Source organism: Clarias gariepinus, chromosome 14, assembly GCF_024256425.1.
Source record: "Clarias gariepinus isolate MV-2021 ecotype Netherlands chromosome 14, CGAR_prim_01v2, whole genome shotgun sequence".
Classification (NCBI taxonomy): Eukaryota; Metazoa; Chordata; class Actinopteri; order Siluriformes; family Clariidae; genus Clarias; species Clarias gariepinus.
Genome location: NC_071113.1, coordinates 14,396,490 through 14,420,593, shown reverse-complemented (window position 1 = coordinate 14,420,593; position 24,104 = coordinate 14,396,490). Strand labels below are relative to the sequence as shown.

The 24,104-nt window shown below is 36.8% G+C and overlaps 2 protein-coding genes across 6 annotated transcripts; both read right to left on the bottom strand.

The window, feature by feature from the left end:
• Positions 1-131: 131 nt before the first annotated feature.
• Positions 132-7,142, bottom strand: tefa (TEF transcription factor, PAR bZIP family member a). 3 transcript variants are annotated; one of them, XM_053511370.1, is made up of 4 exons: positions 7,040-7,142; positions 4,026-4,403; positions 3,588-3,808; positions 132-3,220 (listed from the first exon to the last, which is right to left on the bottom strand). In XM_053511370.1, the coding sequence occupies exons 1-4, from the start codon at positions 7,125-7,127 to the stop codon at positions 3,005-3,007; spliced, it is 903 nt and encodes a 300-aa protein (XP_053367345.1). In that variant the 5' UTR covers positions 7,128-7,142; the 3' UTR covers positions 132-3,004. The 3 variants fall into 3 exon arrangements, with proteins under 3 accessions (XP_053367345.1, XP_053367344.1, XP_053367346.1); XM_053511369.1 differs by lacking the exon at positions 7,040-7,142 and adding an exon at positions 5,255-5,517; XM_053511371.1 differs by lacking the exon at positions 7,040-7,142 and adding an exon at positions 5,255-5,516 and having other exon boundaries at positions 3,588-3,775.
• A 1,207-nt stretch (positions 7,143-8,349) lies between these two features.
• zc3h7bb (zinc finger CCCH-type containing 7Bb) lies at positions 8,350-20,556 on the bottom strand. 3 transcript variants are annotated; one of them, XM_053511365.1, is made up of 22 exons: positions 20,326-20,556; positions 19,218-19,278; positions 19,089-19,125; positions 18,785-18,982; positions 18,508-18,666; positions 17,822-17,902; positions 17,623-17,682; positions 17,469-17,511; positions 17,115-17,347; positions 16,517-16,814; positions 15,726-15,784; positions 15,485-15,584; positions 15,221-15,382; positions 14,901-15,106; positions 14,687-14,787; positions 14,360-14,541; positions 13,775-13,851; positions 13,343-13,590; positions 12,562-12,667; positions 12,250-12,358; positions 12,015-12,148; positions 8,350-11,805 (listed from the first exon to the last, which is right to left on the bottom strand). In XM_053511365.1, the coding sequence occupies exons 2-22, from the start codon at positions 19,274-19,276 to the stop codon at positions 11,770-11,772; spliced, it is 2,688 nt and encodes an 895-aa protein (XP_053367340.1). In that variant the 5' UTR covers positions 19,277-19,278; positions 20,326-20,556; the 3' UTR covers positions 8,350-11,769. The 3 variants fall into 3 exon arrangements, with proteins under 3 accessions (XP_053367340.1, XP_053367342.1, XP_053367341.1); XM_053511367.1 differs by having other exon boundaries at positions 15,485-15,545; XM_053511366.1 differs by having other exon boundaries at positions 17,124-17,347.
• Between the last annotated feature and the right edge of the window lie 3,548 nt (positions 20,557-24,104).

The following is a 24,104-nucleotide window of genomic DNA, read 5'->3' as shown; positions in this document are numbered from 1 at the left end:
TGGCTTGCGGTGGAATAATATGACACAAAGTCATAAAATTACAAGATATATTTTTAATAACAAGTACAAGCTTAAAACATTTAGCACAGTGTTAAATTTTTTATAAACCAGAGTTTAAATGTTTTCTTTAAAAAAAAAAAACAGATGTGAACTGGAGTGGCAATGACATACAGCTTTAAATCCCCTTTCATCACGAAGTAAAGCTTTTATTAGACATGCAGTAAAATTAATATAGTGGTACATATTCCCAATTTTTTTCAGGTCAGAAAATATATATTTTTTTAATTTACGTTCTGCACCGTTTCTGGGTTTACTAACATGGAGCTTTGTCAGCATACCTACCCCTTCTGGTGACCAATCAGAATTTCAGTTAAGTCACACTTTAAGGGCTTTTAAATAAATAAATAAAGCATTTACACAGTACCTGGTAGACAGTTTCAGAGTGGAGGAAAAAAAAGAATGAATATTTATTTTAGGAAGCACTAGTATATTAGCCTTTTAGCAATAAACTTAAACGGTTGCTAAAAGTCACTGCAACACAATGCCCTTAATTGAATTCCATCTATACTATCTACAGATGGGAAGCTCATATTTAGTCTACAAATAATTCAAAGCAGCTCAAGTAAGTGCACAGATGTGTGATGCAGTCCCTGATAATCCGAGACAGTTTGGTCATTGTACAACCTTGAAATAGAAACTCTGCCATCAAATGAGTAATGGTAGTATACTTTATCAAAATTACTGGATAGCCTGTTCAACTTTCATCACCACTGAAATAACATTTAAACTTGAAGCTGAAATAGTTACTCGGTCACAAGACATACTAGTTTTACATACAGTGTTACACCCTATTCCAAGTCAGCGTTCAAAATCACTGGTTTATGGGGTACTTGCTTAAAGCACAGTAAAGTAACAACTTGAATGTGTAAAAAAAATATATATATAAAAAAGTTAAATCTTTTAACACTTTGCTGTTAACATATTCACAAGCATTCCAGGAATCCTTTAGAAAGCAAAGCTGGATTATCCGTGACCCAGATTGTGAAAACCCAGCTAAAGTCTTTTTTTCTGTGTCACTATTTTGTGTTTTCACATGGGGACACGATTGTGTTTTAGGATTGTTTCTAAAACATGGGGTTTTATGGGACTTTGTTTCACGATCAAACAGATAACAGTGATATTTTACTATGTTTTTTTTATTGATAGCTTTCAAGTTATTCGATTGTTTTTGGGTTTTTTTTGCAATTGCTAAGAAAAACTTTTCAATAATGACCTAACTTTCTTTAAAATCTTTACAGTCAGCACAACAAAATTCTTTGTGGACTAAACTGTGAACCATTTTTAACTGCTTTGACAAAATGCATTAATTTTATTGTCACACACAACGAAAAGCAAAACTTTATAGGCATGTTTTTGCATGTCAACATACTGTTTACACCTGAGTTCAAAGCCTAGATATAATTATTTAGATGGCAATTTGATACATTTTCATAATAACAGGATATAAAAAATATAAAAAATCTGAAGAAAATTATATACAGTGCAGTGGGTACTGGAGTGGCCAGGAGAGGGAGGGACCAAGAATTATTGTCTCAAAAAATAGTAAGGCTACTATAATTGATTATGTGATAAATCACAATCATTCTGTCAGAGAGGCTGGACTGATGGTGCAGCGAAATCTGCTACGCTTAACAGGGTGAGATTTTGCATTCTGCTAGGGTACATGATTGAGATACATTTTACATAATGTTACTATAAATTTAAGTAAATCCCCCAAAACTTGTGCATTTAACAATGTTTATAACTGTATGGGACGATATGGCTTTTTACTGTGCCAAACTTCTCAAAGAGTGGCCTGTGAGAGGATGATCTCGCATTTCCTTCCACCATACTCGCAATTTCTCAACCCCGTAGAGAAACGGTGGAAACTTTTAAGAGTTTTTAAAAGGTGTACCCAGTATAGAAAAAAACATTACAAACAATAGTAAAAAAAAATCTAAAAAAAAATATGTTGTGCTTCTGATTATCACTTTATGCTGAGGGCATTAAAACTATCTATATCTATATATTTATTATAGGTGGCACAGTGGCTTAGTGGTTAGCACTGTCGCCTTGCACCTCTAGGTTCCTGGTTCGATTCCCACCTTGGATCTGTTTGCATGTCCTCCCCATGCTTGAAGGGTTCCTCTGGGTGCCCCGGTTTCCTCCCACAGTGCAAAGACATGCCGATTAAGATAATTGGCATTCCAAACATGCCCCTCGTGTATGAATGAGTGCAAGTGTGTGTGTGTACATGTGCGTGCCCTGCGATGGCACACTGTCCAGAAGGTTCCCCGCCTCCATGCCCTCGCAACCCTGATCACAGGATGAAGCGGTACCGACAATGAGTGAGTAATTTTTTTTTTTTTTATGCATTATTGTAGATTTATATGGATAATCAGTTTATCAGTTTGCTCAAGGGTAAGAAGACAAGGGGGTACTTTATAAAATATTTAAATGTATGAAAAATACACCATCTACAAATCTACATCATATTAATATTCAGAGCCTTCTCTCTCTTTTAGATCACAGATTTTCACATAAGCCTAACCTCCATATACTTGAATATTTAAAAAAATAACAAAGTTACCATTTATATAAATGGTTACTGTTAAAAGTTAACTTTTTTTTAATCCGATAAAGACAATTATACGGCAATCATAACTATAGGGTTTTAACAATGCGATAGTGAATTCAGATGTTAAAATCAAGGTATTTTGTTCCCTTTTGATTAACATTTTTTCCATTACAACACTTTTCTAAACACAATTTATTACCCTGAAGCCTCAATTTTTAGTAAAAAAAAAAAAAAAAAATCCAATAATATCTCAGGTATAAAGTAGTTTAGGGAAAAAGGCAATTGTGACTGTAGTAAAGGTTTCAGTTTAGTCATGAGATGGAGTAGATTTACTAACTTCTCTTGAAAACATGAATCGCCCAGCTGTTGTTTGCCAAGATCAGGTTCTTACAGTTCTCCATATTTCGCTTCATAGCAAGCCATGATTTTCTTGTAGCTTCCCAAGTCTTTGCGCAGCTCAGCCACCTCCTGCCTCAGAGCCACGTTCTCCCGCTCCAAGAAGGCAGCACGGACTGTGATCTGATTTTCCTTTACCCGCCGGGCGTCTCGGGATCGTTTTGCTGCAATGTTGTTTTTCTTTCTTCTCTGCCAATATTTTTCATCCTGGAATGGTTTACCAAAAGATTGATTACAATACAACGACAAAGGTGAACTGTCTACATTATGCACAAATTACAAATGTTTTTGCATAATTGTTATTACTTGTTGTAACAAAATACTTTTTAGGAGAGTATTGTTGTAAGTGTGCATTGCGGGGGGAAAAGAAATCAGTGTTCATGATTTAAATGTCCAATAGTTTTATATATTTAAAAAAATAGAACTAAAAAACACAAATGTTGTGGGCAAGGACAAATAAAAACATGTATTCAGTGTAAAATTCAAATTTTATGCAGGAGTGGAATAAAAATTAAAAAGCAGTTAAAAAAAATAAATAAATAAAAAAGTACTGCCCACATCTCTATAGACCTACCTTCTGGTCCTCAGGGACAAATATTTTCTTGGCTTTCTTGATTATGGGTTGTGGTTTGAGATCATCTTCACTAAAGCGATGCTTGCGAGGGTTAAAGAGTTCTCCTCCAGGTACACTGGAAAGCACTAGGTCTGCAGGATCTGGCTCGAAGTTCACTGCTATCTCAATGTCCTCTGGGTTAACAGGGTCTGGGGTCAGACGTTCACACTCTGTGGTTAGGCCTAAAATATAGGGTTTTACTAGGTTTTTCAAAGTTTATTTTACTTAATTTCTATGTGTAATACAATTCTAACAAAATCTGTCAATATAACTTTTTTTCTGAATCTATTTAAACAAAGCACATCTATACTCTTACCAGAAGGTAGGACTGCATAGCACTGCACAGTTTAACTTTGACTATTTCATGACTCAAATTTGACATTTTCACTCTATACTGACCCGTTTTGGTCTGTGCCGAACCAGGGTTTGATGCAACAGTTATTACTTCTTCACACTGCTCCAGCTCCATGGTTGGTAGAAGACAGATGGGAGTTGCTGGCCTTGGTTCTGTTTTTGGTATGATGGTGGGGACTTTCTCTAATATCTGCTCAGAGCTTTCCCTCACAAGGCTCTTCTCTTGGACTTTTTCAGAAGCAGTGATGCCATTCTCCATCAGAAATTCCTCCAGATCCATGTACTCAAGATGAAATGTTTTGCCATCATACGGAATTGTTTTGTCCCAGATAGCAGGGGTCAGGGCAGCTGATGGCCCCAGTCCACTGACTCCACCTCTGGAGTCCATTTCATCTTCTGAAAGGTTCTTTTCTTTCTCATGTTCTAAAAGAAATTCCACCAGAGTTACCATACATTTTTCTCTTCATGTTTTCTCTACTGTTTTTTTTTTTTTTTTGCAAACACAAAATTGAGACCAGAATGTACTGTATATTGGAAATGGATATCCGTAATGAAACAAGTGTGATCACTATCGCCCTATGCTAATGAAGCTGGTGCAAGTGCGTTGTTTCCAGAAACACACAATAGATGCACACATACAAAAGGTCCAGCTGGTATGGATACAGCATGAAAACTATTCTCAAGAGAAGAAAAGCTAGAACTGTTTAAATTTATTCAAACTATTTGACACTCACTGCACATAAACCACAACATGTTTAAAAAGTACACTGTATTTTTTTCTCACTTGTTTTAATGTGACCACATTTGATTAGGTTTGAGCAAAATAAGTCTTAGTCTCACGTGTATTGTCAGTTATTTTATCAGACTGCCTGACTTCACACTCAGAATAATAAGTAACATGATTTGCTAAGGTTTTTAAAATGTTATACATTCCTTCTAAAATATGTGCTGTTTTAAGCAATTTCTTATCTATAGACATAAAATACCACTGAACTACATTTTCACGAGGATTACTTTGGTGGCATCACATGCATAGCATCAAAGCATGCATGCACCACTCGCATTGTTGCCTCACTTAATAAGTATGCACTGAACATATTTGACGTGTTGTCATATCTTGTGGAGTACAGCTACAGGGTAGTAATGGAGACCATGTTTTGTAGGACTACTTAACCTTTCACTTGCTTCAGTTGTCGTCTTCACGGTTTCAATGACGTTTGGTCGTTTATACATATCGTGTGTGTGCCTCAGTCAGAAATGCGTGACCTACGTACCATCTGTACATTCCAGCAAATTCGGCGGAGGAATTTCCAGTATTTTCTTTAACGCCACTGGAAACGCAGCAGGAGGACCGCTGCCGTCGTCCACACGCACTGTTACGCGTTCCGCTGACATTTTTGTAAACGTCCTTCCTTCTGTGTTACAAATTGTATCACTTACACTTTTTTTGAGTGACTGATTTTGGCGAAAACTCCCGTACACACTACCGCGCCCTATAAACAAGAGAAGTGCCTTTCACCCGATTCTCCATGTTGCACGCAAAGAACCTGCTTCATATTCACACACTAAGCCCCGCCCACATTGGGGAGTACAGCCGTATAGAACAGACAGACTGAACATTCGCTTCTCCAATGTGAATAATGTGGTGAAATTTAACCCGCATGGGCGGGCACACCGACACCCACAGAAGCGCTCGTCCAAAACAACACACTTGTTGCTTTACAGTGTGGAAGTTAGAACTGACATAAAATATCAATTCATGAAACTGCTCAAAGATTCTGAACCAAATAATCCAATCTAACCTCTCAAATCGCACGTACGCATTTGTTATAACAAAATGTAAATGAAAAACATGCAATTTGTGTACTTCTGTAATAAATGTTAAATAGATAAAGTGGCTGTGTATAGCAAATGTATCACATTTACATAAATATGAGCCAAAACCTGACCACAAATGTCTTACTGGATTGAGCATAACGCAGTATTTGCACGCAACTGGAACCATGCGCGCGCACACACCCTCACATGGCCCTGCACGTGCCGTTATCAGTTTGGAAACACACACACAGACCTATGAGGCAGCCGGCTGCTAGGAGGCGTGGATCCCGTTATGTCTAAACTCTCGCGAGATTGTCAGGAATTCTTGTTTCCAAAGAAGCGATTGCTTCAATCAGACTTTGCAGAACAAAATAACAAAATATATAATTAGTATTTTAAATTCATAACAAATGCACGGGAAATGTTTATTGCTATCCGTTCACACCTGGGTATGGACTAGACTTTAATAGCAGGTTTGTAATGGTAACAGGTGGGGTAAGGTATAAGCCCATCTATATCTTGGACCTTACAAGCATGGAAGGTAAAAGAGCGCATGGTCCCTACTGGTCTCGAACTGATGTGCAGGTAATGTACACGATAAACAACAGTGATGGTTCTCAGTTACAAACTGAGTAACCGATACAAATCAGGTGGTAATAAATAAACGTTTGATAATAAATGCGCATGTAGAATATTGTTAATTTACAGAAATCGCGCTAAAATGCATATAAATTGGTGAAGTACCTGCATCGTAAAACACCACTGCTGTTCGGATGCCAAATCAGTTAAACAGTGAACTGTGCGTAATCCATCGTATATACAAATTTATTTAATGACATAAGAATATATTTGCATGTAAAAAAAAAAAGTTATATTTAAAGAATAAATATATGTTTTATCTCATAGTGTAACCTGAGAAATATATTGAGACTAAATAAACACCACTAAATCTAATTTAATCTACCCAGGGCATTGCCTTGTCTTCTGGGTCAGTGGTGCGCAGTTTCAGTGCAAGGGAAGTCTCGTTACTCTACAAGATCTCTGATGTTTTAAATAAACATTTTTAGTGCTAAATTGTAAAAAAAATTTTAACTGAAATGTCGTGCAAATATTATCAATATCCATATAGTAAGCCACACTAAATGTCAATAAAGTGTTTGAAACAAGAAAAAAAATCTTTTTATTGACGTTACAACAAACTAACTGCGGAAAATACGTAATTTTTAGTTTTATAAACTTACCGTCATCGTTACCAGTAGAGAAGGTGAAAGGGTGCTCAAGCAGGGCTTTAAATATATCCGGAATATCAGAAGACGTTTCAGAACTCATGTTGTAAGTATTAAATAAAATTACAAAAGACGGCAAGACGGAAGGTTTGTCGCAGTCTTCAAAACACGAATTGACCTAACATGTAGAAGTTGTGTCAAGTTACCAAATCCGCCTTGCCACTGAACACCGTGTTTCTCCACAGCGCGCGCACAGCTAAGCACCGCCCCTGACTCCCTGAGGCTAATTGCTCCGTGAGCTTTGATGTGTGTGATTGGATGTCAGGACGCTTATTGTCCGTTTGGCACCCAATATGAATGGGGGGGGGGGTATTGTTCATGAACGATTCGTTCTGTTTGAACGATTCGTTCTGTTTGAACGAATCTTTAACGTGACTCAGAAGAACGAGTAGTCTCGGAGAGTGATTCATTCATTTTCTACAGGGCGCGCATGCGCAAATCATCGCAAAACCTCCGTAGGTTATGTACAGGAAACAGAATTGAGCGATTCTTTATCAATGACTCTTCTACTCCGAGTCGTTCGTTATTTTGTCACGTGACTCCTATAAACGCAATGCAATGCAGTACACAGGAAACAGAATTGAACGGTTTTTAACGAATCTTCAAGTCCCGAGTCATTCGTTCCTTTGTCACGTTGACGCTATGCGGTGCAATAGATTCAACAGAACGAACGATTCAGACTGGAATATATGATGGTGAGCTACTTATTCTGTTTATTATAATATGTCCTTAGCTGCATTATAATATTTCAAACTATAGCCAAAATTTGTATATATAGACATATTGGGGGTCTTTTTTTTTATTGAAAATGCAACATTTTATTTTATTTCTGATCAAAAGAACGAAATGAACTAAATTACTCAAAAAAGATTAGTTCATCTTAATGAACGGAGATTCCAAGAACCGAGTCACTAAGATGATTCAAACTTTCAATCACTACAGCGAGGAGGGTGTCAAGGAACTTCTGGACATCCGTCATGTCGCCATAAATAAACCAGGAGTTAGGACCTACATGGTATTTGTAGTAATTAACTCAAACGTAATTTTTTTTGAGATTGTGTTATTTTCACTGTTTATATCAATTTGTCAAACTCTTCTGCACAAAGCTGAATATATATATATATATATATATATATATATAAAAAAATTTTCTTTAAGTGAAAATTCTCACTGCTATTCTTATTTGGTGTATTTAGTAACACTTTCATAGGGTGACCACAAAGATCACGTTTTCTGACTGAAGCTTAAAGAAACAACCAACACAATTCTAAAACAATCCGTTTATTGTTAAGCACTCATGAGATTTGGTCCACTGTATTTAATATTCATTCCAATAGGGGAGGAAAAAGGAGAAAACAAAAACAATGTAAAAATACAGTACAAAAAGAGGCATTTTTTTTCTTTCAAAAAACCCTGATATTTTTTCAGCTATTAGTTGAAAAATAATTAATCTCGAAAGAGAACAGCATCTTCAACATTAGCAAAATTGTGTGTTCTGTTGAAAAGACATATCTTTTCAGGATAAAATATGGAACATCATACTGGGATCAATGCTTAAATGTCTGCCATTCAGAATGGAGACCTGGCTTGAGAGAGCATTAAACACAAAGGTCTAACCATGTGCAATCTCTCCCCATTTGTCCAAACTACTTGGGGAAGGAGTCAAAGTCCAAGAAAATTTAAAATGTCCCATGTTCACATTCACATGAAGTAAACTCAAGTTGAAAAATGACAGGGATGTGATTTAGTTGAGTGTATGATTTTCTCTCATAAACCAATTGAATAACCGGTGGCCAGAGATTCTGCCCTTTTGATAATATGACCATTTGAAAACATCCTCATGATCGAGACGGTGTTTGTAAACCGAGTCTCTCTGCACCCTCTTCTCAGCTTACTCACACTTCCTCTGATTGTCTACCTGTCATCAAGAATGGAAACTGCTACCAAAACCAGAAAAATACAAGAATTCTGTGAAGTGTCAATGTTCCACAGGAGAACGTTCAAGACAACTGGAGCTGCATGCCACAACCAACCACATCAGCCAACAAAACAAACCACAAAACCTGTCCACCACCTTGCATCTATTTCATTATTCAAGTTGTCTAAGTATGTATATATTTATCATATATTGAAGGAGAAAGATTATATATGTTAAGGATATTTATAATTGTATATATGTTTATATTGTATAAGGTGCTATGAAAAAAAAGAAAAAAACACTTATGTATGCTTAACATTTTCTCATAATACAGCTGACAAATACATGTGCTTGAGGACTTCGAAACCAGGCAAAAAGTCTGGACAGGTGGTGCTGTGTGTTTCAATCGACCTGATCCACCTGTCATCATATGAGAGTTACAGTAAAGGCACAAGGTGGATCCTACCATTAGAAATGGCAACAAAATACATGCTAAACACACTAGAAGAAGCAATAGTGTATGACCTCATTGTAAACTTACATTGTACTTGTTTTGCATTAAAAGACTAAATGATTGACCATTTCAAAACCTTAAGCACATGTATCTATACAGCGCCTCCTCCCTAAACTGAAAGTATCTCAGCATACATAGACTATGCACTGTTATGTTTTATGTTCATACATTGATACATATACTTAAAAGAGAGTTATACATTGCAATTAACATATACATATATCAATAGAATATAGGAGGATAGACAGTCATAATAGTAATTATTATCATAATAGTAGTAGTAATAGTAATAATAATACAATCCCTCACTGAAGCATACATTAAGATCATTCCAGAAACTCCCTCATAGTATTCAGACCTGTTGAAATCCAGACAACTCCCAGCCTCAAATACATATGGTCTTTATTATTTCTAAGACATCAATGTGCTAACAGTAAAATGTACAGTTATTTTTTTCTTGAAATAGTTGGCGGTACAGGCTGGCAACTTCACAAAACTGAAATTTCTGGAATGACCCTCAAAGAAGCGAGAAGAAAAATCACTAGTCATCTAATCAGCAATACAAGTCATATAGCATAGTTCAATAACAACAGGTTCTATGTAATCAATACAAGGTCAGGCTATATTTAATTAAGTTTTAACTGCTAGGTTATCAATAATTATTAGTAGTATAGTAAATATGTATGTCCACCATACGTATGGACAGGGCTTACTAAAAGTAGCAAGGTATATCATGAGTGTGTGTATGCATGTGTGCGCAGGTGTATGCATATGCATGTGTATGTTTGTGTGGTTGTTTGTATACGCACATACACACACACACAGTAATGTGCAACAGTCTTGAGCCACCCCTCATTTCTTTAAATGTAATTAATTAAATGACGTAGATTAAAGAAAAGGGAACAAAAGTTTTACTGCGACAAGCTACAAAGTGCTTAAAGATACAATTCAAAAACTGGTTGTTTTATGCAAGAACCACAACAGCTACCTTATTTCTCCTCTCCGCTTTTTCAACCACTCAGCATCACCTGGTTATCTGTCATCTCTACCTCTATCTTACTGGTTAAAGACACAAGTTTTTAGTGCTTTATAGCCCCCCCAAAAAAAGAATTCTCTGAAAATGGTTATGTAGAGGACTGAAAATGAAAGCCAAAAACCTGACAAAAATTAGAGCCAAAAAAGAAAAGGCATTCAGGAAGCTTGTTTAACTATTCAAGACCAAAAAAAAAAAAAAAAGTAAAAGTCTGGCTCTTTGGAAGCAAAATATGAAGAAATAAGGGGTGGCTCAAGACATTTGCACAGTACTGTGTGTGTATAATTTTTTTTTAGAGAAAATATAGTTATGCATAGGCACACCATCTTAAGTTTATCTGCCTAAAGTCTCCCAAGTTCATGTTCATTCATTATCCTTGCCTGAAATGAGTAAATATGAGTTATGGAGAACTACTATGAATCTGTTACGAATTCAAGAACTCACTTAAGAATATAGCCTAACGAGATCCAACGTTGCGTGACGCACTGGGTTAATGAACTCAAGTCTAATTCCAATCATTTATGCATCTTAAACTTTCCATCAAAGCAACCAGATTACTACAATTACAGTAAAGCCTCTTGAATCTGCCTGATCAGATCAAATGGTACTAGAGGAGCAGACTTTTATCCAATTCCTTGGCTCAATTGCCTTCTTTATTTATTACAAATTCTCTGCTTTTCACAGCTCAGTGCAAACTGAATGTAAATGCAAGTTTGGGCACGCAAGGCTGGATGGTGCAGATAGATAGGCAGCAAACCTACATGCTAGTTCTATGAAGACACAGCCAGACAGACAAAGGATAACTGCCAAGGTGTGTTCAATACATTTCACATATCTTTTGGAGGGCCTTTGCTGGCTATACAATCATGTATTTTTGCCAATATGGCAAACACACAGAATAAGGAACCACTTATTTTTTTTTAAACTGTGATTTGGTTAAGGAAATTTAAAATGACCTTAATTACATAGGCTTACTGGTTCGCATATGAAACACACAGCCAAGTGTAATGTCAACAAATGTATTTGGGCATAAATGAGAAAGCATGTATGCTTGTGTTCACTATCACCATGTTAGGCTTACAGTCAGGCTGTCAACAGGAGATTACAGTGCACCCTAAAGTTGCACTGAAGGGAATGAAGAATACAAACTGACTGGGTCTCATGACGAAAAGCTTTATCCAGAAAGTCACAAGGACTACCCCTCAATGCTTTGGTTGGGATCATAGCTCCCCACCTCCTGACATGCGGCGCGTAGCCTGTCAACCAAAGCCACACAATCAGTCAAACGTCACGCTATAAAAAGGCAAGCAAAATCATGAAGGCATTGACTAGGATGAAAAAGGTTGCACAAATGCCATGCAATACTTATTTTACCAACAAACATTTGGTAAGTTTAGAGTCACTAAAATACATCCACAAACTCTCCACACATTAAAACACAATCATCAGTATGCCTGTCACCTACCACTGACTCAGTGTAGTCAGCTTGCATGACATTCTGTTTATCTTCAGGAGGTGGAGTCAACAAGGGGCCGTCTGTTCGACGATTCTGATTGGTTAGTGATAGCCATAAGTCATACATTTGCTGCATGTCCCTCACTGTAATTGGGATAGAAAATAACATTTTTATATGTAAAAAACGCAAGCCTATTTAATAACAGCTTTTTATCAGTCCTTTGTGAAGAACGAATGATACTCACAACTGTTGTTCTTCATATAAGTCCACACATCTCTTTCTTCTGAACTGTGAGCGAAAGAGCAGTTGCCAATGTAGTGGCACTTCTTTTGCTTCATCACGTGAACACACATCTACAAACATACAGTACAGAAAAATAGTTGTTACAAAAATGTTACAGTTAAATAAGGCTTAATTTGCTTTAAACTCTTATATTCACAACATCATTTAAAAACTGGATGGAAGTTTGGACTTGGAACAAAATTTAGAAAAAGACTGATATTCACAAATCTGTGCAGCTACATGGCTAATTGCAAAGAAATAGCTCAGAACTTACATCGTACTGCTGGGGGTATGTTCGAGAGAACGGCAGTGGCCGTACAACTACCCACTTTTTCTTCTCAAACGATTTCACCAACAGTACCCGCCGTTCTTTTGTCCAGCTAAGAGTAGAATTGAACAAAGAAAAAAAAAAAAGGATGAGACATGTATCTGACTTTAAGCATTATATTTTACATATAGAAATGTGTGATAGTAAATCCATGCTGCAGTTACACTAAACTGAAAAGTAACCATTAATTATTTTTAGGATACCATAGTATTAGGTCAGATTTCGCTTTCAGATGAAAAATTAGATTTTAGCATAACAGTGAATTTTAAAAAATTTATAAAATTTGATGCCATGCAATGAATCCAACTAACTGCCTTCAACAAATACATCAGTCCTGTGTTATGGTTTATTAATATTTCCTACCTGTGTGGGGGAGTTTAACATGGTATCACTTCAGTGCAGTTTCCAGCACGGTTTAAGTAAGAAAGCAGTCAACAATTCAGTAATCGTTAATATTAGGTAACATGCGTATGGTTATGCATAGGTATGTGAGCATCATTGTAACACACCTGACCTTTTTTGGGATTAAATCATTGTCTTTATTTTAATTAATAAGGATAATAAATTATTAAGTATGTATTTAATTAATATTATATTATTAATTAAAAATAATAAAGCATAAAAGTGTCCAAGTTTATTTCTTAATTTGGCAACCAAGTTCCAAACAATAACATTACATACAACTAAGATGATCTAAAACCAGTTTAAGGCATAGTAGCAGGTTCACCTGTGTTTGGCTTTTGCAGTGCAGTATTTCAGGGCCTTGTCTGGCTCATTGACCTGGCCCTCCCTCCAACACTGGCCACAAACAAACTTCATCTTAAGGTTGAGCCCACGGCCTCGGCCACACGTGCCTCCTCCTGAGCCGCCACCTCCAATACTGTCACCGCCCATTCCAACCCCTCCTCCAGTCCCAAAGGCAGCACTGGTTACAGGATTACTGCTATTGCTGGTTTGGTGAGGCACATGCATGGGCTGAAAAATAAAGGGAGTAAGATAAAGCAATGAAAAATAAAAAACAGTATAGAACTGCACATAAAATTATATTTAAACTGTGTATATGAATAAATAGCAAGAGAAAGAAAATGCAATTAGATAAACGTTTATGTAAGGAGAAGACGACCATCACTTTAAGAAGCAAAATCTTTTAGTGCCTCACCTTCTGTCTTTGTGCATTCTGCTCCAGTCTTTGCCAGTGTCTCTTTGACTCCTGAACCATCTCCTCATGGGTGATTCCTAGGCATGCAAGTGCATAGACAAAAGACAAGTAAAAATTCTCATTTTAAATATATTTTATTAGATAATTCTTACAGCATTCTATGTGTGATTTCTTTACTTAGTCTCAAAGTTAAATAAAAAATAAATAAAAAAAAAAAGCTTTCATTCCATTGCATACACACATTTGGGGAAATCACTGTTTGTTTTTGGAAAATTTACAATAAACATGCGAATACTGGTCCAGAGCAACCTAAAAGTACTTTGGAGTGAGGAACAATAGTTACTATAAAAATTTTGCGAAGATAAAGTTTTATATTACTGGCATTAATTTAAAATATTACATAAGAAAGCATGCTAGCACAAACACCAAAAATAGGAAAAATAAAACAGAATTTAATTATGACACAAAATATGCCAGCATATGGGGCAGACTTGTCTAAAGTTGGTTAAGAGGACAAACAGTTACACACAACTGTACTCAACTATTGGCCCAATGTGATCAACATTATTATTGGATATGTTGTACCTGTGTCCTGTTGCAGCACCCAGCACTTGAGTTCAATAACTGAGTGGGCAAAAGAACAGCTGTCTTCCCTCTGGCAGCCGTATCGCACCTCATGGCGGCATACGTCAAACTGGCATAATGGATGGAGCGGACGAATCTTACTGTAGCGCACGTTGGCCGAACGTACCACGTGCACCAGGCACCTGCCATATCGCATACAACAAACAAACAAATGCATTAATGGGATTAAAACATATGACTACAATATACCAAAATCACCCATCATCTCATTTAAGGACCATGTGACTTAAAAGAAAAAAAAAAAAAAAAAAAAGAGAGGTGGCTCACTTGTTATCATCAAAAGGATGCTTTGCAGTCAGGTTGGAGCAGACACCTAGGTTCTCTTTGCTGCGCTTACTTATAATACGAGGCTTACTGTCAAAACATTCCTACAATACAGCAGGGATAGAAAAAAATAGACTTACATCAGTTTCAGGTAAACACCCATCTAGAAAACTGGCTTTTAATGCAAAAGATGTATTGTAGTCCAGTGTTAAATTACCTCACAGAGGAACATGAACATGCCCATATGAATCTGCAACAAGCGAGTGACACTAAGTGCTCGTCTCTCATTTGTGCCCAGGGGGTCGAATAATAGCTCTCGACATAAAGCTCCTTTTCTCTCCTGGGTCCACACATCTATTTCCTCCTGACAATAGGCAAATGTGCAGTTTTCTCCATACTGACACTCCTGACGCTCCTGCACTTCTGTATTGAGAGTACAAAAGCATCAGCAAACTCAACAAATCAACTAGTGGAAAACAAAATGATACCTTTGACCTTCATGACTGTGTTTATTTAAACTGCAACACAGTAAAATACCTTTGCAAAGCACAAACGCCCCAAGGAAGTTATTCCGGGCAGGGCGAGGCCGTATCCTCTTCCAAGTGGCGTCTTCAGAAGATTTGAGGCGACAGAGCAGCACATCTCTTTTACAGCGATGAGCTGCTTCAGGCTGATACTTGTAATCCATGACCCGAGGACCTAAATCAGAAGCAAATATCAAGCTCTGCTTGTTAAATGAAGTCTAAACATAGTGCAGGGAATATAAATGTAGTACTGATAAACATGTCTCACACACAGTACCTATGCGACTGTAACAGGCATGACAGGCCTGTCTGAACTCATGAGTGGCAGCAAGTGGATTCTGGGACAAGAGGGAAAGGTTTGTGGCAGCTGAGCCATTCTACAGGAATCATCATTAAAAAAAAAAGATTTGTTGGACAAAATATACTTAATGGATTAATGACAAATTCTAAACAAATAAGCAGCTCTTTCTATTAGGAGAACTGAAAGACTCATGAGTGAAGTAACAAAAAGTGCTTACTGAGTGAATGGTACTATGGTTCCTTAATCCAGAGAAGAAACTGCTAGAGACTCTTCCACCTGTGTAAATAAAGAGAAAGTAAGTATAACACAAAGATTTAGCACCACAATATCTGTAATATTAAGCGGTTCTGCCACTATTTCAAGAATTAGCATGCATTAGGATCTAAATAGGAAAAAGATCTAATAAGGAAAAATAAATTCCCCATCATTAACAGGAAATGTGGATTTGACACTATATATATATATTTTAGGAACCGCACAATATCAACATCTTGCAAAGACTTGGATTTGGAAACATAGTCAGTATTAGGCCTGGGTGGTAATATGGTAACAAGGAATCCCAGTGTACTTAAAAGTAGCAACACATCACTTTAATTACAGAGAAGAAAAAAAATCTGCTGTGCACCATAATAGGGTCTGCATAGTCATGAAAATCCTAGAAAAATAAGGGGTTTCAAAATCACATTTTCAAAACCTGGAAAGATCACTGGGGGGAGGTGTATTGGTAATGTGCCAAAAAAAAAAAAAAAACTGTCTGGCAAATTTACCAGGAGATTATTAGGGGAAGGTGTTATGGTATATATATATATATATATATATATATATATATATATATATATATATATATATATATATATATATATATATAAAATACCTTCTGTCCAACCCTATTTATTATCAGATCATCCATAACACAAGGCTCTAAGATCTATAACAATTAAAAAAAAAAAAAAAAAGAAAGCCATTTAGTGCATTACTACTGCTAAACTTGCTGTAACCAAGGATTACCTGGTAATGTGTACTCAGAGAGAGAGTCTAGTCCTTGTGTGCCGAGTGATTCAGCTCTAGCCCTTCCGACAGCCTCTCCGGACCCAGGAGGAAAAGGGAGAAGAGACTCCATGGCTTGTGAGCTTTCACTCTGTCCAAGTGCTGAAAAAGCATCCAGCTGAGTGAGGGGGTTGGTGGTGGAGCCAAAATAAGGTTGTGGAAGCGGGGATGAAGAAGCTGGGAGAGCAGAGGGGTAGGCAGCACGCAACCCTACAGCTGTGTTTGGGAGGTTAGTAGGAATGGCACCTTGAACTGGGGTCTAATAAAGACAAAGAAAATAAAAAATTTAGTCGATTAACAAAACAATAATGGCTGATGCCAATTAAAAGAATAAACAGTAAGCTTTGACTGAAAAGTTATTTTTATAATATTTGATTTATGATCTAACCGTGAAAAAGTTTAGATACTTAGAGCTAACTTTGTGTATGTGACTATAAACACTTGAATAATGTGTTTCTTTAGAATATGTAAATAAAAAAAAATAAAAAATATTTTTTTAAACCAATGGTTTCGAAAAAGACTGTTGAAAATGACTCTAAACTGCTGATCAAGGACTTACCACACTGACCTCGGCTCCTTTTTCCAGTAGGCTATCCAGATTTGGATTCATCACACATTCACCCACATCCTCAGACACTGGCACGGAATACTGCACCTGCCCAGTGGGGCCCTGACTGGGACTCTCAGGGGTGTCCTGGGGAACTATGGAACTCATTGGGGGCATTGCAGGGTCATCACTGACCGGAATTGGGGTGGCCAAAGGTGCAGGGATGCACTGGGCATTGGACAAATCTGGGCATGATCCAAAATTAAAGTCAGTCAAACACACACTTAATACTCAAAAATGTCAAATTAGCATTTCCGTTTAAAAGTCAAAACACATATATTCTGAGGTCTTAAAATGCAGCTTTACCTGATCCAATATCAGTCAGTGACTCGAGACCATTTGAGGATGTCTAAAAAAAGATTAAACATGGAAAAAGTTAAATGAAGAAACATAAAATTAAAAGAGAAAATTATGCAAAAAATTAGGTCTCCATAATGAAGCACACAAAGCCTATACCTACCTCTCCTGCTGAAGGTGCAGCTTCCCCATTACTTGCTGGACCAGATGTTGTGGATTCAACCTGGACATGGGGGGAAAATATATATATATATATATATATATATATATAAAAAATTGTGTGTTCAAGCTTCACCTGAATTATACACTGCCTCTTGTTCACGTCACACAAATACCATACAAAATGAGTGTAGATAAATTACCTGAAGACTAACATAGGCTTTGCGGATTTTCAGGCCAAGTTTGTTGGCCAGGTCCTTAGCCAACTCACTGACTTGACTGTCCTGTGTTGAATGAAAAAATATGAAATACGTCAAGACATCCTCGTGACACACACAGCAATACTTAATTTAAGCACTGATACTGTGCACAAGAAAAACAGATTTTTATGCTGTGTGCGTGTTTTAAACACTGCTGCAAATTTTGATTTTAGCATGAATGTAATAATATGGCATATTGTTGGCTTATCAAAACAGCAATCCAGGATAAAGAAATCACTACAGCAACTGGAATGTTTATAGTTGCAAACATGAGACTACTTACCAGAAACAAAACCAGGATTAAAACACATCCATTACTACACCAGAAAAAGTCTTGGTCAGAGGAGTAATGTTCTTTCCCTATCATATGACACATCCCATAATCAGGGAAACAAAAGTATTACTTCTGATTTATGTGAATCCAATTAAACCTTTTTTTTTTTAATCTGTTCATGGTACGTTACAGGTTAACTTATTACCGTAACGTTGCTTGCGTGTATCTGAACATCTATAAACTGAGATTTTCAACAGTGTGTTTTGATGATTATTCGCAGTCTGCAACTGAAATTAATGATTTCAGATGAATTCAGATGTTTGCACTGCAGCATATCCAGAATTAAGGTACGTACATGAGGGGAAGTAAGCAGACACCCAGTGCCACACTCGTACGCCTCTCTGAATCGACCCAGCTCTCTCAGACACAGTGCCTTTCTGTAGAGTGCTCTCCGGTTACCCTCAGACACGGCCAACGCGCAGTCACAGTCCTGCACCCCCTGCTCGTACTCTCCCTGAACAAAGACGAGAGCAGAATAATCAATTGCAATCGGCACATGGACTCTTCTCCACTTTCCCAAAGCAACGTTAAGACTAAATTTAACTGTGTAGGGAGATAGAACATCTACTTACAAGGCTATAGTGTGCAGATGCCCTGTTTACGTAAAGGCTTTCAAGCAGTTCTGGAGGAAGGACCAGGGCTTCAGACTGGGCATATCGAGCTACGTTCACACCTTCAGTGTAGTGCGCGGCTGCCTGCCTGTAATCTCCATCACGAAACACTGTGTTACCTTCGTCCAGCAAGTTGCACACTAACTGAGTCAAAAACGCCTGTATAGAAAAGTGGAACATGGGATTATTTCTCAAAATAATAACACTTTGAAATGAAAAACACACTACATGAGGAAGTACGATTTTTTCTTAATGAGACACTGACCTCATAACCATCAGGATCAGGGAATGGTAAAGATGACCTGCAGAACCATAACGTAAGATCATTAAACAACCAATCTGTAAATTCTTGCATACAATAGGTTATAAGAAAGATGTATTAGAAAAGACATACTGAATAAATCCCAGGGCTTTTTCAATTTCCTCTCTGCGCTTCTGTCTCTCTGGATCCATTGCTACAAAATGGTAAGGGTATTTTAGGGTGGGGGGGAGGACATTGCATCAGTTAGCAAAATGTAAGAAAGTTGAAAAAAAAAACTGGACACCACACTTTGATGATTATTTTTGTGTTAAATAGAAATAAGCCAGGTTCGATATGTGTATGATCTAAAACTTGAGTAATTAAGTACAAGTCTAGTAAAGCTGTCTTAAACAGCACACACCCACACGAAATCTTGTTTTTTTTTTTCCTTCGGAAAACATTTTTTTTAATAAAATATTAACATAAATCAGCAACACCCATTGTCTGTAAACGACTCGGGGTTTTTTTGTTTACTTTAAAACAGACAGGACGCGCTGTTTGCTAAAATGTCTGCCAACCTAAATAAATGCTTCCCCGCCGAAGTAGCTTAAACTCTGCACGGGCTACAGCTAGTTAGCGACACAGCTAGTTAGCCTACCAACAAAATTAGCCATAGTTACCCGTTTATTTCACTTGACTCTTGCGAATTAGCTACTCAGTTTGAGGGCCAAATCTATCTATTACTTCATATATTGGTAACAAAAAAATCCACATTATAATTGAATTTGAAGACTAAGGACATGCTGTAATAAAACAAAGTACTGCGTTGTGATCTTGTGATAAACTGCAGCTAGCTAGCAGGCTACAGAGCGGGCCTCTGAAACACGGAGGCTAATTCACCACCTAATGCGTTAGCTAACTAAGTAGCTCACCGCGGTATTTGAAGAAGACTGCGTTGCTACCTATGTACACACAAAATAAATAATTAAAAACAGGGTAATTATTATCACCATAATACGGAGTTTATTATAGGATGTAGCATTAGCTAGGTTAGCGCCTGGAAGAAGTTAAGTGCATATGAAATTAAACTCCTCAATCCACAATCAACACCAGTATCCTGAAGTCAGCTTGCGTTCACTAACCGCCAAGCCAAACAGCATTTTGTTTTTTATTAAGGCAGCGAATTGTTTAAGCCAGCGCCCGTCGCCTAGACAGGGGTAATTAAAACAGCGGCGTGTTTTGTGCACATTAGCTCACCCACCTAGGGCAAATCGTGTTCACTTCCACAGTCTGTGTTTAACACCAAGCAATGAATTCCGTGGGAAAAAATAATAATCTGAAAAGAAAACCGCGCAACTTTACAACATTATTTATTCTCCCTAGATCATTTTATCCGAGTATGCTTTGTGTCCAAAATGAATGCTGCGAATTGTAAACGGAACATGTGAGACTCCTCTGCCGATTTCTCCAAGTTGATCTGGGCCGGTGAGTGCACACGCCAGGTCCTAAAGCGAGACGATTAAAAAGTAGCCTGGAAATGCACACCAGCACTAGGGGACGCTGATACACACTAATTTTATTAATTAAGTGAAGATTAACACAGACCATACATGGTTCTCAAAAATGCATATTATATGATTAAAATATAACCACAGTAAAAACATTAAAATAATTGAACACAGACTAGACTGATCATGTGCACATACCCACCACTTTTGGCATATGCTAATAAATATTGATGACTATGAAGAAAAACAATACAAGTCACGTGACTGAACAAGCAAGATGTAGGAAACCCAAACACAAAGTTTTTACTTGCCAGATTCTGTAAAAAGCTTGTGTCTTTTTTTTGCAAGTTGGTTTTGTGTTCGTCATGATGGTTGTTTTGAAGACAATTATAATGAGACAATTATACCACAGGTCCTGCACATTTTAGTGTTTTCCCTGCTCTATCACACCCACTTTAATAAAGAACTGATTGCTGATTAGTTAATTCAGGTTTTCTGGCAGATGAAAAACTCAAAAAAGAAAAAACACAAATACAATGCTCAGTTGTATTAGTCATGTAATTTTAACTTGTATATTGATTTTACTTTTGTAAGGAAATGATAACAAGCTAGCATTTGGTAGTTAGTTGATATTATTTATGTTCTAGTAATGTAAGAATAAGGTAGCTATTATATAAAGTAAGGTACAGGGCTGTTATGAGTAGTACCTAAGAAGCGCCGAAACAAATAATAAGCGCTGGCATGCTAAACAGGTGAGGGTCCAGCTAGGATCTTTGGATTAGAAGACACCACACCTATGAAAATGCAAAAAGACCTGAATGTAGTTACCTTAAAAAAGACAAGGATCCTGCTCATTATTCTCCAACAGCTATGCATCTGTCAAATTCACAACTGTGCAAAATATGTGGGTTATATCGGGACCACTGCAGCATGACCTTCTGTAAAAAGCAACGGGGAAGAACCCGACATTCTGATGACAAGAAGGTGTGCTAATCATGTGGAAAACACAACCCCAGATCAAAGGTTACCAACTGATGACCCTTCTTTGAAAACCAGAAGAATTCTTTACAAAATTGAAATATGAAACCTGAGAACCCTAAGGAATCAGAACTAATTTCTACAGAAAGCCATTGGATAGGATGGATGTATACGTAACAGACATCTGTGAACAAAGTTGGATAGATACAGGAAAGTATACCCTGGATGATTATGTCTTCTCTGGAGATGTACAACAATCCAAGTATGAAGTGGTAATCATGTTAAAACATAGAAATAGGAATTTCAGTTATTCGGTTTTTGGTATTTGATCAAACAAAACAAATATGATGACAGAAGGGACAAAACCTTCAACATCAATATAAGCAAGAATACGACTGACCAAAAAAGAAAAAGTCATTATCAAGCATAGAAAGTAACAAAAGAGATTTTGAATTTAGAAATCTCCAACACATTATTAAAACCTGGAAGGATATTGCTATACTGCCCACAATGTCAAAAAAATGTGCTTGGAATAAGATCATGCACGGGGACAATTTAAATGCTTGGTGAAGTTGCATCATCATAATGAATAAATACTGTAAATAAAATCCACAGGAGAAATCAAAATAATTTCCAAACACACAGTGTGATGAGAACTCAAAAGCTTGGGACTTAACAGCTATGTGATCATAAAAATACCACTTGTTAGTGCGATTAATAATAAAAAAAAAATTCTTGCCTTAGTTAGGCAGGTCTATGCCCAGCAATGTTATGTGGCATTAAAATGAAGCCAGCTGATGACCTGAATATACTGAAATAGCAGGTTTTTCCACTCCTATGACTTTGATTTTACTTCCCTGATGGCACAGGCTTATTCAAAAACTCAAATTATGAAAGAATGGTTCTGGGAGCATGAAGAATCCTTTTTACATTTTTACATTGTGCACTGTAATCAGATTTAGAGGTTAATAGTTTAACTCTTTTTTTTTTAAATGGTTCAATGAAATCTCTTGTGTGACTTTTTTTTTTTCGGCCAGCCAGTGTATATACTCTAACATGGGACCATTCTTATGAAGAAACTAGTATTAGTAAACCAAATATGCAAAAATGCAAAGGTAAAACAAGGAAACTAAATCTAGGTACAAAGGAACGTTTGTCATTAGAGAAAGAGGAGTGGACTTACTGAGAAACACAAGCTGATAATGATAAGTCCATGGCTTTATCATCCAAAGAGAAAATTATACACATGTAAGAGGAGAATTCAGAACTAAGTTGATCATGTGTATGATGTTGTTTCATATGAAAGTCCAGTACAAAATAAAAAAAACATAAGTGTGTAGTAGAAACAATAAATAAAAAGAAAACATTTAGTAAAATATTATAAAAACAGCAACAAACAAAAAAGATGACAGACAAAATACTAACCAAAATACAAGAACAAATTCTGAAGAGTAAAAATGTATTGACAATAGGATCAGCAATTGATGAGGAGGACAATAAATCAAAAGAAATATGGTAAAATCAAAAATAGAACAAAATAAAATAAACAGAACAACTTAATCAAAGCAGTCAGATAATACTGAAACAGGGTTGGTAAAAAGACAAAGTTCATCCCAGTATTGGAAAACAGATTGTGGATCAATACCTTTGAAAAACCTACTCTATTTTTTTTTCTGTTGAAAAACAAAGAGAAAAACAAATTTCTTACAGAAAGAGAAATTGATAAAAAATTAAGAATTAAAATTGAAATTTTATTTGTCACATACACAGTCATACACAGTAAGATATGCAGTGAAATGCTTATACGACCACCAGTAACCTTAAAAAGAAAATTTTTAAAAAGAGAAAAAGAAGAGAAAACCATATTAATGTGTACACGGTAGAGCTGTATGTCATAATGCTGCCACTACAATGTATGGAAAAGGTCAGGCACAGAAATGTACTGATCTGTAGTTATTTAGTGTCAGCCCTGGAAAACATCAAGATGGGAGACAATAGAACATACTAATCAAGTGCCAAGAAAGAGGAGAGATGATGGCACAACTATAGAAATTTGGAATGGGTGGGGACATTGTGAAAATTATTTTAGAGAATGAAGAAAGAGGACACGGTGGATAGTATTTCATGGGTTTCTTATGGGCAACTGGACTAGAAAGGAATATAAAGATGAAAGGAAAAAGAGAGCGAGCATGACCAGAAGGTGGCAGTAATGCGACACCAAGGGTGCCTTCCGATCGGCTTGAAGTTCCCTCAGAAGCGGACTGCACAAGATATTCCGCCATTTTGTTAGCGGTAGCTCAGTGGTTAAGGTCAATACCTACACTATGAACTATGTGAAGGGTGTAGGGGAACAAGTGAACAATGGGTCTTCACTTAACCGGAAGTGGAGATATTTTTTTTCCCCAACAGTCAGTGAGCCCCCAGGAGCGTTAAAAAAGGAGCACGAAAAAGGATTGATATATTTATTACCCTTATTAACGAAAACGACATTATATTATTAGTACACAATAATTTACATTTTAACGTAATCAAGATTAGTCAAACATTTGTTTGC

Coding starts and splice junctions, on each gene's coding strand:
- tefa (XM_053511369.1), bottom strand. CDS start 5,375: ATGTCAGCGGAACGCGTAACAGTGCGTGTGGACGACGGCAGCGGTCCT. Junction 4,404..5,254: donor TTTGCTGGAATGTACAGATG/GTACGTAGGTCA, acceptor AATTTCTTTTAG/AACATGAGAAAGAAAAGAAC. Junction 3,809..4,025: donor TTCGGCACAGACCAAAACGG/GTCAGTATAGAG, acceptor CCTATATTTTAG/GCCTAACCACAGAGTGTGAA.
- zc3h7bb (XM_053511365.1), bottom strand. CDS start 19,276: ATGGATCCAGAGAGACAGAAGCGCAGAGAGGAAATTGAAAAAGCCCTG. Junction 17,903..18,507: donor GTCTGCTTACTTCCCCTCAT/GTACGTACCTTA, acceptor CATTCAACACAG/GACAGTCAAGTCAGTGAGTT. Junction 13,852..14,359: donor GGTGCTGCAACAGGACACAG/GTACAACATATC, acceptor TTGCATGCCTAG/GAATCACCCATGAGGAGATG.